The 17,318-nt window shown below is 39.3% G+C and overlaps 1 protein-coding gene across 1 annotated transcript in view; it reads left to right on the forward strand.

Moving 5' to 3' along the window:
• Nucleotides 1-16,471, forward strand: part of LOC122542895 (ras-related protein ORAB-1-like) — a 54,222-nt gene extending 37,751 nt beyond the window's left edge. Inside the window, exons 3-6 of the mRNA XM_043681024.2 lie at nt 3,762-3,857; nt 5,955-6,050; nt 7,908-8,039; nt 9,833-16,471. Of these exons, the coding sequence (XP_043536959.1) occupies nt 3,762-3,857; nt 5,955-6,050; nt 7,908-8,039; nt 9,833-10,033 (525 nt within the window). The 3' untranslated portion in view covers nt 10,034-16,471. The remainder of the gene's footprint in view (nt 1-3,761; nt 3,858-5,954; nt 6,051-7,907; nt 8,040-9,832) is intronic.
• Nucleotides 16,472-17,318: the final 847 nt, after the last annotated feature.

A 17,318-nucleotide genomic window follows, 5' to 3' on the forward strand; every position in this document is an offset into this window, starting at 1 on the left:
ACATGGAGATGACAATATCTGAAAATCCTCCAAGCCTGTCTCAATGCCTTCATAGAAATTATAAAGAATTGGTCTTGGCCTCAAATAAATTTCTTAGCAGCTGGTCTTAGGTCAGCTTCCAGTAATGAACATTTAACATGGAAGCTACCTCCATCTAAGGCTGGTATTGATTAATTGCCACATCTAATCAGATGCCTTTGGACACCCAAGGATGAGTCTTTGACACATTGTGCTTATACCAAAAATCTACTGTATAAGGGAGTTGCACCTTCCAACTACATATGGCTGTGGAACTTGGACTACAGAGACATCCTAGAGACTCTTGGAAGTTCCATTGCTGCTGTTTGAGATTGTGGATCAGCTAAGAGGCTTGGTGTATTAATACTAGTATTAATACGTGTGGCCTCCTCTATATTGGGGAGACAGGCCGCCTACTTGCGGAGCGATTCAGAGAGCACCTCTGGGCCACCCGGACGAACCAACCCAGTCACCCTGTGGCACAGCATTTCAACTCCCCCTCCCACTCCACCGAGGATATGCAGGTCATTGGACTCATCCACCGCCAAACCACAACAACGCGACGGTCGGAGGAGGAGCGTCTTATCTTCCGACTGGGAACCCTCCAACCACAGGGGATGAACTTGGACTTCACCAGTTTCTTCTTCCCCCCTCCCCCCACCTTGTCTCAGCCGAATCCCTCCAGCCCGGCACCGCCTTCCTGACCTGCAGTCTTCTTCTTGACCTCTCCGCCTCCACCCTACTCTGACCTATCACCCTCACCTTGACCTCTTTCCACCTATCACATTTCCAACGCCCCTCCTCCAAGTCCCTCCTCCCTACCTTTTATCTTCTCCTGCTGAACACTCTGCTCATTCCTGAAGAAGGGCATGTGCCCGAAACGTCGAATCTTCTGTTCCCGAGATGCTGCCTGACCTGCTGTGCTGTTCCAGCAATAAAGTTTCAGTATTAATACTAGTGCCCTTGAAGCAGCTCAGCACCAGCATTGACTGTGATCATGTGGGAGAAAAAAAACACCAGTGGGCTAGCCACATGCTTGATGTCTGATTTTTGAGGAATTCTCTCCAAGGAAGGTTATGAGGAAGACAAAGGACATAGTTTGAAGACCGTCTCGGTTCCTGAAAGAAATTCAAAACTTAGTGCTTGAGGGACTGTTTCTAGAAAAAACCAGGAGCAAATTCCTGTCTGAAGGGAAAATTCTTGAATTCCTGTGAAAAGTACAGGAAAGGAATGTCAATGGTCAAGGACCACTTCCACTCTGCTCAAAGCCTACCAAGTTTTTAAACCAAATGCAGAGTCATCAGCCGAAAAGATCCACCGAACCAATGACCACTTTCTAGGTACACAAGCATATGTGTTAGTGACCATTCTTTCTAAGCAACTATTAGACTCTAAATGAAGGAACACTTTTTATAGCGCACTTTTTTTATTGACCTGTACTACAGCCTAGCAGATATGTAGTGCTTCACAGCCTCCACTCTATTTATTTTTTTACCACTTTAGCTGCTTCTCATTTTATACATCTAATTGTTCACCTCTCTGTAGTAGAGTTCCACCATCTCTATATATGGTGTTGTAACTTTAGTGATTGTAATACCTAGTATTGTGCTGCCACAATGGAAGCATTTTTGTCAGCCTTGCCAAACTTTAATTGTCTCTGGCTAAGCTAGTTCACTTTCTTGATTTGGATCTTCAGTTCATGTAGTATGAAAATAAAGGCCAAAGATGGTCAGTGGTTTTAATTACACCAATCCAATGATTTTTCCTGCCTTTGGAATGTACTGGTTAAACTCGTAGCCCTTTTCATGGAATGTTGAATTCATTAGCCAGGACAGCATTAACTCCAAAGGTGATTAGTTGCTTCAATGTGACAGAAGGCTGTTTTAATAGTAAAATGCTGTTGTGGCCAAACTGTTGTGGCCAGCTTCAAATCATGGGTGGCTGAGTTCACCCTCAACATATCCTGAAACTGAGTTTTTAAAAAAAATTGCACATTACCTGTCATAATTCTAATATTACAGAACAACTCTGGCTGCTTTTGGAAATGGAAAAGTAGTAAGCATGGGTGAGGCAGGAGAGTTGAGTATCCACTTCAATTTTAACAACCTTACTAACATAACTAAGTTCTCTACTATTGATCTAAGGTGGGAGTAACTGAAGACCTCTTCAAAGGGCTGAGGTGTAAGGGCAACAGTGATCTGTTTGTTTTCAAAAGATGCAGTCTTTATATTTTAGCTATAAATGTTACAGTTGTGGTTATATTGCAATTAAGAGGCTTATGCACTTTTGTACCGAGGTCCATCCAATAGATGCACAGGACACTTTGCATTATCAATTTTTTATTACAACTAGTCCAGGAATAGTGAGTCTTGATTTCCAACATGCTACCTTGGAGGCATGACGACAAATATGTCTTAAGCTCTCTCCTGTGCTTGCAAGCTGTAGCTGGTATGCCATATAATCACTAAGTGCTTTATCCTGGCTCCACTCTCTTGCCAAAAGTTTGGTGGAGAAAATAGCAGCAAATCCAGTCCTCTCCCTCAAGTTTGTTTTTATTTTTACTTGAATGTTTCTGGTTTGAAAGTCTACGGTCTAGTCTTTTGGCTATTGTGATTAATTCCCAGTCAATCCAATAGGGCACTGAATTAATGTCCTCACTTGCCCCTAGTTGAAGACACCATAATGAAGTAAGGGATTAGGGTGATTGGCTGAAAAATATTTTAAGTTCAGGATTCTGGGTCCAGTTCCCAGTAGTTTCATCTGGTTTTAAAATGGCAGCATAGTGAACTTGCAAATCTTTCAAGTGGTTTTCATGGCTTCTAACTTATTTTCTTGGGCTCATTCAGAAGTTCCTTTTAACTTTCAAATCTCAAAGTCCTTGATCTCTGCCCGGCCAGACCACAGGAACTGTATTGATTTTAGTGACTATCTTTTTAGTCTGGATGTGGTTCATCTCTTTTGGCTGTAGTCTTCTATCCAACACTCTTAAGATCGAAAATTTACTCCACCTGATCCATAAACTCCAAATGAGGTTGGAATCCATCCTCCAATTCTGGTTTGTAGATTTTTTCATTGCATCCAACAATGAAAAGTCATTCACTTCAGTTCTAATGTTCATGAATTGCTACTTATTCTCCAGTACTGCTCATCAGATACTGTCAAAACCTTTACCACTGAGTCTGCTTCCCTTGGATAAGTTTGATTTCTAAGTGTGGCATGCTTAACTGCAGTCTTAGAATTTTATGACCTGTAGAATTGTTCAATTTTAATTTGAGGTGCTATTATTTCCTTGGGCCACTTCTGATCTTTCCCTGTCTGCACTGCTTTACTATAGCACATAGATTGTGGTAACTCTTTCAATAACCACATGAACCTTTAAAATCACTGGCTGCTTCACCTTGTTTATATGCTTTTCAAACTGAACAGAATTGTTAACTCTCTTCAGTCATTGGTTTCCTGTTACTTTGAGAACCATAGACTATTTATTTCGTTACAGGATTGTGGTTTGTCACTATTGGTGACAGTAAGCTTATTTTTAACACTAAATTCAAGCAATTTAAATTTATAAACTTGGGTGGACTTTTAATCCCTGTGGATTACTTATTTTGGATGAACCAGAAATATGAATGCCTCTTCATTATAACAATCTACTTCTGATAAGTTTCAGGTGATGGATGTGTTCGAGACAGGAAGTAGAGGAGTGGTACTACCTATCTCCCTCATAAGCCTGATTTCTTTTTCAGGATGATACATACACAGAAAGCTACATAAGTACCATTGGTGTCGACTTCAAAATCCGGACCATAGAATTAGAGGGTAAAACTGTTAAACTACAGATTGTAAGTATCTTTCTGGATTATAGTCAACACTTTTTTGACAGTCTAGTTCAACTTTATTTGCTTTATGATCTTGTTAAAGGTCAAACTCTTGTTGTTTACTCCCAATTATATCAAACAATAACTTTAATTGTCTAGAGCTTGAATAACTATTGCCATTTCAGAACTTGCAAGAAAATCAAATTTGATCAGACCTGTGGGTGTGGTTTCTTTGGCTCCAGGTACAAGAATTTATGCACTTGTGGGGTGAGGTGCATGAGTAGGTTGTTCATATTTGAATTGGGTAACACTTGCTGTGCAGTGGCTTTTCAAGTGTTTTGTGCAGATGAGGGGAAGAATGTAGCCTTGTTCTAGTCCAAATCCAATATAAATACTGTGGAGACTTAATCCATGACTTCCATTGTGCAGGCAAGGAGAAATTAAGGTGTTGTGCTTGTGATGCAGTTTCTGGTGATCACTTCAAATAGAACCCTTGAGCCATCTTCTCATTGTCTATTGTCTAACACTTTATTACAATAAACACATTTTTGGCATGGACAGAGCATAACAATTCAGGTAGTCTTGGTAGCAAAATTTAAGCCTAGAGCATTGGAAAATCTCAACTGGAGGGAACAATAAATTTTGTGTTCATGTCAAAAAACTAGATTCTGTCCTTGCTATACAGCATCCCTGTGTTCTGAGGGGTTTTCCAATGCTCTGGAGTTAACTTTGCTGCCAAGACTACCTAAACTGTTGCACTATTTTTAGTTCATAGTTTTATTACTGGGAAGAAATAAACCATTCAAACTGCTTTGACACTCTTCATTGTGACAGGGTTAGATTTCTCTCAGCTGGATGGGATGGTCTCCAAAAACATTAACTTATCAATTCTCCTTTTAGTATCCCAAACAAGCTGGGACTCTAGTTCTAAGCTTCTGTTTGTGAAGATGAAAAAGATCTGTTCTGATTAGAATATTTCTAAATATTCTATTCTAATTGGCAAGAAATTCTTCAATTGAATATCATTTCTAGGAGGCTTGATGAACTAGTTCCAGGCCTTGGAATACTTAGTTTGAGGTGGGGGGGAGAAAATATGGCAGAACTGAACAGTCTTTAACATGGAGTTGAGGAGGAATGCCAGGATTTGCTAATTGATTCAGTGAATGGTTGAGGGAAAAGTTCTGATGAAAAAGCTGGCTGATTGGGGTGGGTTGGTCACTGGCCTAGTATCTTGTATCCCTTGGTTGCTGTGAATTCTCCTGTGGTCAGGGTTCTAGAGGTGGCAGATATTGAGCACTTTTCAGAATACATAAGAGCAATTACAATCCAGTTATACTGTAAGTTTTGGAATCCTTAATTGGGAAAAGCTATCAATGAGTGCTTTGAGTTTCTTGTATAAACAGCAACCAACTTGACTTTTACCTCTATCCAAGGTTAGAGGGTTTGCACTGAATGCTGACAATTTGCCATGGTGGATGACAATTTTGGGGGCTTGTGGAATAGGAGCGTCAGTATGAATTTAATAAAGTAACCAGAATGATTGCGATGAGGGATTTGGGCTGGAAAGTTTTGTTCTCCATGGAACAAATTGAGGAAATGTTTTGATAGTTGTGGAAGATTTAACACCTTTTGGAAGGTAGACTCTTCACTAATCCTGTAAGGACAAGTAACATGAAGCAAATCACTTGGAAGGATTTAGGAACATGGTAATGGAGTTCTAATGAACTTGCAAGTTAAACTGATTTTAATACCCTGATGCCAAATGCTTTCCTTTGGACACCGTTTAAGCAACCGGTTTCTGAAAGTTTGATATAAAGGGGACCTAAGGGACAATATTTTCAGAGGGTGGTGTGTATGGATTGAGCTACCAGAGGAAGTGGAGGCTGGTATAATTACTATTAAAAGCATCTGGATAAGAGTAGGAAGCATTCAGAGGGATTTAGGCCAAGTGCTGGCCAATGGGACTAGACTTAGTTGGGATATCTGGTCAGCATAGATGAGTTGGACCAAAGGGTCCAGGTCTGTGCTGTACACCTAACTCTATAAATCCTTGTTGCACTCAATTACTTTGTTCAGATCAGGACCATTGACATTGTTTTAACAAGTTATAACCTGTTTCAGTGGGATACAGCTGGACAAGAGCGCTTCAGGACCATTACTTCCAGTTACTACAGAGGAGCACATGGGATTATTATTGTGTATGATGTCACAGATCAGGTAGGATGGGCATTAATTACCTATTTAGAATAGTGAAATGGGACAGTTGCTTCTACATTACTTTCCCACCTTTTATGTAAGGAATGATGTATAATAGTTAAACCATTAATGTCTAAATTGATCCATTTACCTTGGTAAACAACTGAGCTTCATACATAATCTAACAGACTACATGAGAAATCTAGACTAGATGGCTTTGCCTTTTTAAGGAAGCCGGTTGGGAACTTGAAATAACTAATCTGAATTGTCTCTGGGAACTAAAGTTGGATGGCTGTCTTTATAATTGGAACACCAGTTAGTGCAATGGCATGTACCATTCTGAAACTGCCAATTCCAAACAAAATGCTGAGTTTTGGTCCAGATCTAACTTTAACTGCATCTTGTTTCATTCCGTTTGAATCGTGAAAAAATCTGAACTTTGAGGCTTTGTTACTTGCCTTGTTTGCAATCCTGATCTGATTTTGGTTCTAGAGTTTGTGGTTTGTCTAGACACCTTCTCCCCAGACTACAATCCTGAATTTCTAGGCATATACTCTACAAAAACTGTAACCAGTAATCATTCACACTTGTGCTCTAGAACACATCTAATCTCTACCTTTGTCTTAAACTGATGAAATGTTCTGCAACATAGTTTCTGTACTTGGTTCATCAATTCTCTGTTCTATTCTAAGTTTTTGCACTTATTCTTGCCTCTACTTTCAGTCCAATCTTTCCTTTTCATGTATGTGGTCACTAGGTCTGAAGCCAAATTAGTTACTAGTTTCATCTGAGACTTCCTCTAGAATAGTGCTTATCTTTTCCTCTAGCTGGTCCAATTGTGCTGTCTATCTGAATGTTTTAAGCTCCACTCAGCTGCCTTACCTGGCAACTGGTATAGCTCCTTCTCTTCCATCATATGCATTTACACCCCCTTAAATCAATGTTATTCAGTGCTAATCTCTTTCTTGACTTGGCAAGTTACACTCCCACAAATGCTGTAAGATTTACAGCACAGGAAAAGGCCTTTGGCCCATCTCATCTGCACCAGTCAAAAAGCAACCTCCTAGTTACTCTACCTTCCCCAGTACTTTGCCCAGAGCTTTGTGTTGGCATCAGATGCCCTTCTCTATTTTTCCTCCAACCCTTTTCTGCTACCTTTTTCTAAATCTGTTCCCCGATCATGATCCCTCAAAGGAGGGAATGTGTATATCCCTTGCTGCTTTCTCCTCTGCTTTAAGGGAGACAAGTGTCTTATCAGCAAACTTTCCAGGCCAGGCAGTATCTTGGTATCTCTGCACCCCTCCGATTGCACAATGGTGCATACTCCTGTAATTGTGGCCTAACAAATATTTTAGACAGTTCTAGAATCTTTGACTGGAAATGTATACCTGTTATGATCTACACTCCTTTAAAACACTAATGTAGCCTAGACCTAACACTTATTCCAAAGGCAGATGTAAAGTGCAGGTGCAATTGGTGGGGTGTGGAATTAGCTGCTTCAAAACTCCAGCTACTTCTGAATCTAAAAGCTGAAACTAAAAATATTGGTCTGAGCTGACAGTATCCAGCTGGGCTGCTTCTATGTTCCTCAAGCTGTTGTGTAGACTAATCAGCATCTGTCCCATCTCTAAAGGAAACCAGGGCAACACTTCAAAGTCACAATCATTATAATGCCACATTCTCATCCTTTTGTGTCCCAGATTACCCCAACCTGTCATGACAAATGAATCCTCCCTGCAATAGGGATGGAGCAGTTTGCTGGAAATGGAATTTGCCACCAGTTTTCTATTTAAAAACACCAGTAACTTGAAGCTGCGTGACTATTTGCTGTTAGATGCATGGTTGTGTGGCTTGATGTTGTTTTTTTAACATTTGCAGGATTCCTTCAATAATGTTAAGCAGTGGCTGGAGGAAATAGCTCGCTATGCCAATGAAAATGTGAACAAATTATTAGTAGGAAATAAATGTGACTTGACCACTAAGAAGGTGGTAGATTATACTACAGCTAAGGTATGTAAATGTTTGCATCTGCTGGGTTTGGTATTCTGATAGTAACTTTGTAAATCTTGGTATGGTTTGAAGAACACTCCAATGAACATGAATACCCCAACCATCTTGGGAAGGAAGCTTTCAAAAATGTAATGCTTGTAGGTTTATATCTTGGATACCAAAGACTCAAAGTAGGGGCTGCAGGGGTAATCTGTGTGGCATGCTGCAGATTTCTGCAAGTCTGATTAGTAGCTAGAAATTAAGTACCTGCTTTGAGGGGAGAAAAGCAGGTAGTTTTCCTAATCTGAATTTCTATTTTGATTTGACTGTGTAGCACCCCAGACTGGAGCAAAATCTAGTCTAGCAGACTTTAAGAAAAGTAGTATTTGTTACAAAGGCAGCCCCAGTTACTAGAAGCTATTGAATTGACTTTATCATTTTGGAGTTGCATTGAAATGGCAAAGTTTAAATGGAAATTTACCCAATTTGATTAGCTGTCTCTGGAGAGTTCAAAATACCCAGTTTATTTCCAGGTAGTGTTTTTTAATTTTGGTGGGTAATTTGTGTAATAAGTCTGTTTATGTTTACAAAGGATGACAACACCTTAACAAAAGGAAGTAAATCCTTGCATTTTCTGCTGTAGAACGTTGAAGATGATGTTGGGAAATATTTATGGCTGTCTGTCTTGTCATCTGATTAGTGTCAATTTTCTACAAGCTCAAGTTCTTTAAATTAAAATTGCAGGTGGAAATAGATATTTTTCAATGAGTGGCTGTCTTGTTGCTCAGGTGGCACTTTTTTAAACCAAATGAAATAAACTTTACCAGAAAGCTGGAGTTGTGACAGCAACAGCCTATGAATAAAGATAGATACATGGCTTCAAATTTCACCAATATTCTGGAGTGCTCTCAGACAATTTATTTGTCATCAGGTCACTTCTAACTCTGGATCTTCAAATTTCCAGGTTGTGTTTTGGTCCAGATCAATGAGACCATGAATAAAGTGGTTGTATTGCTACTTCCTGAATAGGCTCCCAGAAGCTCCACTTATTGGACAAATGTTCTTTTCAGAAAAATCTAGTGGTTGATGCACTTTTGTGGTCACTAATGCAAAATTGACCTTGGTATTTGTAGGCAGAGGTAACTTGCTCCAATCTGATCCAGTGCAATGGCTATTACTATGGCATTTGAAAAGGGAAGCAAATGTTCAGTCAGAATCTAAACTAGGAATTAAGCACCACAGCTGCTGGAGATCTGAAATTTTAAAATGGCAACTGTTTCTCTCCCTCCATCTTTCTCCTCTTCCCACCCCCCTCAGTTTGACAGCATTTGAGTGAAGTTGTTGGACTTAACTATTGAGCATCCCATTGAACCCATTATTTCTACAGATGCTCCAGACTTGCTGAATTTCTTTAGCATTGTTTTTCATTCCAAGTAGTAACAACAATGGCCAGCAAGCATCAGTCTGAGCTAAGATGGGTGCAAAATTAATAAACTTGAGACTCCATGTTATGGAAATATCAAGCCTATAATTTGGTATGTTGAGAATCAACACATGAATGCACCATAACTGACTAAAGACAGACTAAAATATGCAAGTGCTTTACTTTGGTGCTTAAAATGTATGGTTTAAACAAAATGCAAAGTTATTCTAATAACCAAACAATTCCATCTTGAGACTGATCAGCACTCTGTTTAGTAGTTAGCCCCTGGGTCAATTTCAAATCATTCTTATACTTTAAACCTTGTTCTAAAAGTTTGGGGAATTTCTAAAATGGCTACTAATCCTTCTCTAATATCCTTTTTTTTTTGTAGGAGTATGCTGATTCTCTCCAAATTCCATTCTTGGAAACCAGTGCAAAAAATGCCACTAATGTTGAACAGGCATTTGTGACGATGGCTGCTGAGATCAAGAACCGCATGGGTACAGGTCCTACACACAACGATGAGAGGTCCAATGTCCGAATCCAGAGCACTCCATTAAAGCAAGGCAGTGGTGGAGGTGGCTGCTGCTAAGGGCATTAGTCCAGCAGAGACAGATCTATTCCTGTGCACAACAATAAATTTAACCTTCTACAGCATTCGTCTCCTGACCAGTAATGGTTTTAACATGATGGCCCACTTGATTTGACAATTTTTTGGTAGACTTTCTGCCCAAAATGGACTTGACCAATTTGAAACTCCAGGAAAAATTGTCTTAACTTTTGCCTCGAATGGTCTTGTGTACTGCTGTTTTGAAACACTTGGATTGTGACTTTTTTGTAGTGGTCAATTTGCCTTCCTATCAGTGTCTCTTTCTCTCCCAAAAAGGGGTTTTGTGGATTGGGGTCAAAACTAACCAGAGCATCTGATAGTAACATTTAAAGTTCAGCTGCACTAAGAATATTGCACTAGCAATTATGCATCAGCATCCCACCCTTGCTGGGAATAGTAGTTGTGGAATTGAGTGAAGGAAATCCAAATGTTTGTGAAATCTGGCTTAAATTATTAATCTTGTAAGAAAGTACCTCTAATTATCCATACTAAGATTAAATAGATGGAAACTAGAGATTCTGAATTTTAGCCATAATTTTATCTCACCTGACTTTAAATTCCCTCACTGCACTCCTTCACCAACATACCAACAAATGTTAATCCTGCACTGTTAATGAGTTCTGTTGACATTCTCTATTGTAAATGGCACCATCAAGATAGATGAACTCTGGTAACAGGTCACAATCTTTGCTTTTGGAATTGTTCCCCTCTCCTATTCACTCCAGAAAATGGATGTTGCTTTTAATCTGCCCTGATGTCACTACTTTTTGCTCCTTTGCAGAATTCAACTCTGAACCTATGGGACAAAATCTAAGATTCACTATTCATTGTTCAAGATTCAATTAGCCTAATCTGATTTGTAAGATCTTTAAATGCAATATAATTGACCAGAATTACAACTGTAGATGAAGTTGTGGGCTAGATTGACAAGAGTCTGTGCTAGCTAACTGAGCACTAAAACCAGTTTTACTTGAAGCTTATGGGCTGATTTGAAGATTTACCAGTATTAAGAGGATGGATATCTTTTACATGCTTGGGGCTGGGAAATTGGATTGAAGTTTTAAAACCAATTTCTTGACCACTGGTCCAGCAAGTTTGAACTTGTATTTAATTTTCTTGAGCCATTATCTCTAAATTGACCAAGCTTATTCTAATCTGAATTTGTAATCTTCTCCCAACAAGTGGTGATATTACAATTAACCACTGTAGACACTTCTATCAATCTTGAGCCCAAAATGGGTTAAGGCTAGAATCTGAACAATTGGCAATCAGTAACAAAATAAATGCATTCCTTTTGCTCCCATTTTATTAAAGCTCCAGTTGTAACAAGTGAATGTGGTTTTGAACCTCTTTCCTCTGCATCCTGTGGGCATTGTTTATAGTCTATTTCCAACTTTAATTGGTTAATGTCAGTCTGCTAATGTATCAGTGCCTCCAGAAAGACCAGATGCAAATATTGCAAGGACCCAGTTTGCAATTTCTGAACAAGAGGAATTTGCCTGCCAGTGCAAATACTCTGATACAAATCCAATTAAAATCCTAATAGTCATCCAGTATTCAGTTCCTGAACATTACTGGTTAAGTAGCTTTTCATTGGTCTTAATTGTTCTTGGCCATAGCTAAGCTACAATAAAAAATGTATTAATGTCAAAACTAACTTTGGAATCTTGCAACTTTAATTGTTCCTGTTTTATCCACTGGATTCTCCACCACTTATTTTTGTTCTGTTCTATTTCTAACTCCACTAGATGGTGTAGCAATGTGCTGCTTTGCTTAGTGAATTCCTGGATCTATGAAATTAAAATGCTTTGCAAGTGGTAAAGCACCAGTGATCTGGCTGGTCAGTCCCTATTCTATTGGATTGATTTTTAAAAGCAGCTCTTCCTGTCATCTGCACCCCTTTGACTTGATTTAAATAGATTTTTTAAAGTAATTAGAATTCTGTAGATCCGATTTCTAGTTGCTGCAATTGGAGCTCATGTCTATTATACAAGCTTCCTGTGCTGAAGCATGACTTGTCAAATTGCTTTCTTTTATAGGGACTCTATTTTAGCTCAGTAATTTGCACATGCTTGTATTTCTCTCCTGCTATGATGCCACTTTTTTCAGAAGTTATATTCAGGCATATCTGCATAATTAAAGCTACTCCCTCCTTGGAGCAAATTAGATTGATACCCTACAAAGTTTGAACTGAGCCTCCACCTTTGAATCTAATTTAGATTAATTTTGATTTGTGATTGGGATACACTTTCCACTGGGAAAATGAAGCATGTAACTCCCTCCAGATTCCAAATGAGATTTGTGTAGATAACTAGCCTTTGTAGCTGGAAATCAGTTGACCCATCCAAATGGGATGTGGGCAGGACCTTGGGTCAGTTTACCACAACTCCAGTTTTGTCACATTCCTCTCACTCATTCTGTAGTCATTTTTTGAACACATTAGAAACTACATGCTGCACACTTTCTAGAATAGTGGTGATTCTGTTGGCATGTCTGTTTACAAACCTGCATTGTTTTTAATTGAAATACTGGGCTAATTTGTGCAGTGTACTGGCACCTGAATTCCAAAATGCCAAAGGCTCCATCTTCCTGCTTAAAATTGCTTGTAAATTGGAATTGCAGCTTTGATCATTATTGCAGATTAAGCAAATTAATGGTGACATGGCTTCCGGTACTTTAATAGCACTTTCTAGTTATTTTTGACCCTTTCTTTCACAATGCTTTCACTACATTGTCTTAACAGTTACCTAATCCCCAAAAGCATTAGTTTAAAATTAGTATTAAATACTGTAGTAACTAGATCTCTATTTGATAAATGCTAAGTCTGTTAACACTAATGTTTCCTGCTATCTACATTGTAAATCTGAATCCAGTATTGGGAATGATACCAAGGTCAAATATCAACTATTTCCCCAGTCCTCGGTTGACTAATACTGATAGTCCTGGTATTATACTTCCCCAAATCTTTCTAAATTGCACAATCTAACTCTCCACAATATTCATACACTTGTATTTGCTTTTCCAAGGAATTTACTTTTCTTTGGGAAAGCAACAGCAATAACCCTAAGCAAGGTAATGTTGACATGCCAATAGGGATTCTAAGTATCTGGAACCATATGTTCAAAGTGAATGCTGAACACGGGATGGCCTGTACTGAGTTTTTATTTAGGGTATCAAACACTTGGCATTTAACATTAAATCCTGACATGATCTTCAAACATTTCATGATTTCATTGTCAAGGTTCCAGTTATACTGGCTGTGAAGTTGGTAACTGAACAAATATGGTTCATTCCCTACCATTTTAAGCTGGGGGTAAATGCATAACCAAAATCCAAGTTACCAAAATGTCACTTTCAAAATATTCCATAGTTGATTGAGCCATTCAGGTTGGTTTGGAATAGTTAACCAAATCAGTTGCTGGTCGTGATCTTAAAGTTGAATGAAGTTGAGCACCCTTTTTCCCTTCTAGGCATTGTTGGTTTCCAGTGTCTGAGACAGCCCATTACAATGCAGGCTAACACTTGATATGCTCCTATGAATTTTATTCTCCTCACTCCATTACCAAAAAATTTAGGACAGAATCTAAGTGATAAGTCTGCTTGTTTTTACTTAATCTGTAAATGACTTATTACAATTCTTTGAATAAGATGGAGACCAGCTTTCTTGGATTTCTTGTTAATGCTGTCTGGCGATCAAATAAAGTCAACTTTCCTCCTAAGTACATTGTGCCATGGATTCAAAGGACTAATTCACTGATCTTATACAGCATCTTGGCAGGAAAATGTTGACATTAAGTCAATATTCTGGCAGCATCCACCTAGGACTGGTGGCAAATTTAACTTCCACCTTTTTCTATTTGGCAGTATTGGGCTAAGTACAGATTCACTGACCTTCAGTGACAGGAAACTGGTAACAATGGACCTATCTGGAATCTTTTCTGTGGAGGAAAAGTAGGGATTGCTGGAGGACTTGGCTAATCCCAGCACTCTGGTAGAGGGGCAGGTGCGGTGGGCCTATTCTAATTGAAGTACAATGATATTAATGGTTGGAACAGACTTCTGATCTGTTAGATCAAGTTTCAAACATGCCAAAGTTGATGGCATCTTGGCTGGGGAGGAATGTGGTGATTGAATCAGTGGTCCATGTTAATGATGCAAGTAGATCCCTTCTGGTGAAGGGAGTATAAGTGGGTAGAAATGGAATTTAAAAAGCACAATGGCTGGCTTAACTCAGTCGAGCAAATTGCCAGAGTATAAAGGGAGAGAGTCACTGAATCTGGCCCTTAAAAGTGGAAGTAGAATTTTGAGGAAGCAAAAGTGTAACTAGTAACCCAAATTCCAAACTTTTGCAAATCAAATTTGCAAATGCAGTCCACAAGGCAATTTCCTAGAATGCACACTCTCTCTAACCTGGGAGAAGGCTATTCTAGATCGAAATGTGTAATGAGGAGACTGGTGATTTTTCAAAGTTACCTCTAGAGGAATGACTAGAATTTCACATTCTAGTTTGAGGGTAAGAAACTTCAGTCTGGAAATAGTATGCAAGAAACTGAAGCAGGTCACAGTCCCCTCTTAAGCTCCACAATCAATAAAAATAGTAGCTTATTTAAACTTGGGCAGGGAACTGGCTGGTGTCATCTCCCACAGCTCTGAATGCCACTTAGTCTGGAAAAAATCTTGCTGCATATAGTCAATGATAGCATCTACAATACCCTGGAGTAAAGAATTCCAAATAGTACTTATCCTGAGAAATTCCTTTTTTGCCTTTAACTGAAGGTGGTGGCCAAGGTATTACAACTGAAACTGACTATGCTTTTCCAATGGAGTGGCAATCCTGGATCTGCTATGTTCCTGCATTTCCATTTGTTCCCTGTTCCCAACATGAAGTCTCAAGATAACTGCTGACATTTCCTTTTGGTCAATATTGAATTAACCAAATTTTTACCTCTGCTTTTCTTAAATGGACCAACCCCCTGGGAAATTTGTTTCTATGGGAGTGCCTCCAATGTAGCAAATATAGATTTAGTTCACTCTCCAAAAGGCTTCTACCTCTTCCTAGAAATTGGTCTGAACATATTTTGCTCCAAATAAGGCAGCCATCCCTCACCTTTATGCTAGTGAAACTTTAAAAGACTTTGGTCAAATTGCCAATTGTAACAGTACTTAACATACAGTATTCAAATCTTCTCATTTTGGAAATTTGCATCAAGCAGTCAATGTGCTGCTTTTAATAAAAGGCTTAAATATAATCCCAATATTCTGTAGAAACTGATCTTGTAACTTGTCTGCTGCTATGGAATGCACAAACCAAACTGGGAACTGGTTTTCCCAGAACTGCAAAAGCAGCTCAGTGGAATTCAAGGGATAGCTATCTGCCTTTGTTATAGTTTCAGTATCTAAGAAAATTGCTTCCTAACCTATTCCATGACTAAGTCCTTCTTTAGAATTCCAGTTTCATAGTAACATTGTTCGTCATCAATTTGTGTGGTGGAGCAAGGCTGTGGACAACTCGGGAGGTGGTGAATTTTTGGTCTTTGGAATCAGTACTGATGTTTATTCAACTTGCCTGACTTGTTTAAAATATTTTTCACAGCTAATGAATTTTAATTTTTGATACAGGATATCTTTCCAATAGACTTACTAAGCTATTCCTGCCACTTTTTTTGAGACTTCTCCACCTCTTGATGCTTGCTACCTGTCTACTTTTCAATTTTAAAACTTATGCCGACACCCAAATGAAGGAATAGTTGGCCAGGTCATGATTTATTACTCATCCCTAACTGGTCTCTGGGCACTTAAGTCAACCCTACTGTCTGCAATCCTGTGTAAGGGCAGGCCAGACCAGGTCATGATGGTAGTTTCCTTCCCTCTGACAATGCACTGGAAGGGATTTTCCTGACCATCAACAATGGATTATCATATGCTCCCTAATTTTGGATATTTATTGAATTCAAATTCCACAATTTGTCATGGCAGGATTTAGACCTGGGTTCCTAACAACCAGGGTCTAGCGGGAATACCATTAGGCTTTCTTCCCCTAAATTTGTTGAACTAATTCATACACACCAGCCACTCCTCTGCTGCTACCTATCTCACCATAATTCATGCTATTCTGTATATTTAGTTTCTAAATCCAGATTTTTGTGGGGTCTGACCTACCCTGATATCAACACACAAGTCAAACTCAAGTGGAGTTTTGAAGTTTAGTGAGTATTAAATAACCCTACCAATGATGCTTCCTAGCATTTAACCTTATTCATCTTCACTAGTAAGATTCTAATGTAAAGACTATAATCGAGCAAAATCAGGCCTTTTTTATTTCCACAATGTAATTTATTTGTGTGTATGTATATAGTCATAAATGCAGTTTGGTTCTGGATAGTTGCATATCAAGTAAATAAACAGACCTCTGGACTTTGACTCTACATAATATTGATATTTACAAGTTTGAAGGTCTAGGAGGGTTCAATACCTGAATGGACCCCCATTTACCTTCAGCAGGGATATCTCGGACAATAGTCTTTCCCTACTGTGCCTTGGTAGCTGCTACTGTAAGCTTTGGAGCATCTTTGACCTTGCACTATGCCCATCTGCAACCCTTGGTCAGGGTCAACTCATCGCTCTGGAAGACCAGCAAGTTTCTGATAGACCAGAGTGTGTCTTTAACCGATGTTTGTGTCAGTGTCCATCGTGGGGAACAGACTGTGCAGCAGAGTCCTGTGTCACTGAGCTGCTGGGGCCAAACCTCCACACCAACCACTGCATCTTCCTCCAGAGTTCCTATGTAAAGGCACGTTCTAGAAGCAGATGTATGACAGTCTCGATCACTTTCCTTCTTCCCCCATCTCCCACACACAGCCACTTCAAAGGCAGCATGCAGTGGGTGTACATAACAGACTCTCACAGGTGCTGCCCTTCTTGCCACTAACCCAAGCAATGTCTTGTTGCTGCTGGCAAGTTCTGGGGATAAGGCATTCTGCCAAATGATTGACAGTCTGTTCAGGGCACCACACAATATATCTACCCTCTCCTTTTCTTGCAGGGTCTCAGATGTTACATGCTGACTGCTTTCTCATGGCCTTGTGGTCAAAGGTGCTTTTCTTTGCAAAATTCTGTTTGAAGGACAGGTGCTATGGAACTGTCCAAATATTTGGAGCATTTCGCAGGAATGAGGCTAGTTCTATCCTTCACAGCACCAGGGGCAGGTAGAACCTCAGTACACAGTGATACTTGGTGTTTGCGTACCAAGGGTCTATGCATAGCTTGA

Source organism: Chiloscyllium plagiosum, unplaced genomic scaffold, assembly GCF_037043375.1.
Source record: "Chiloscyllium plagiosum isolate Xiang-an unplaced genomic scaffold, Cpla_swu_hap1 HiC_scaffold_47, whole genome shotgun sequence".
NCBI lineage: Eukaryota > Metazoa > Chordata > Chondrichthyes > Orectolobiformes > Hemiscylliidae > Chiloscyllium > Chiloscyllium plagiosum.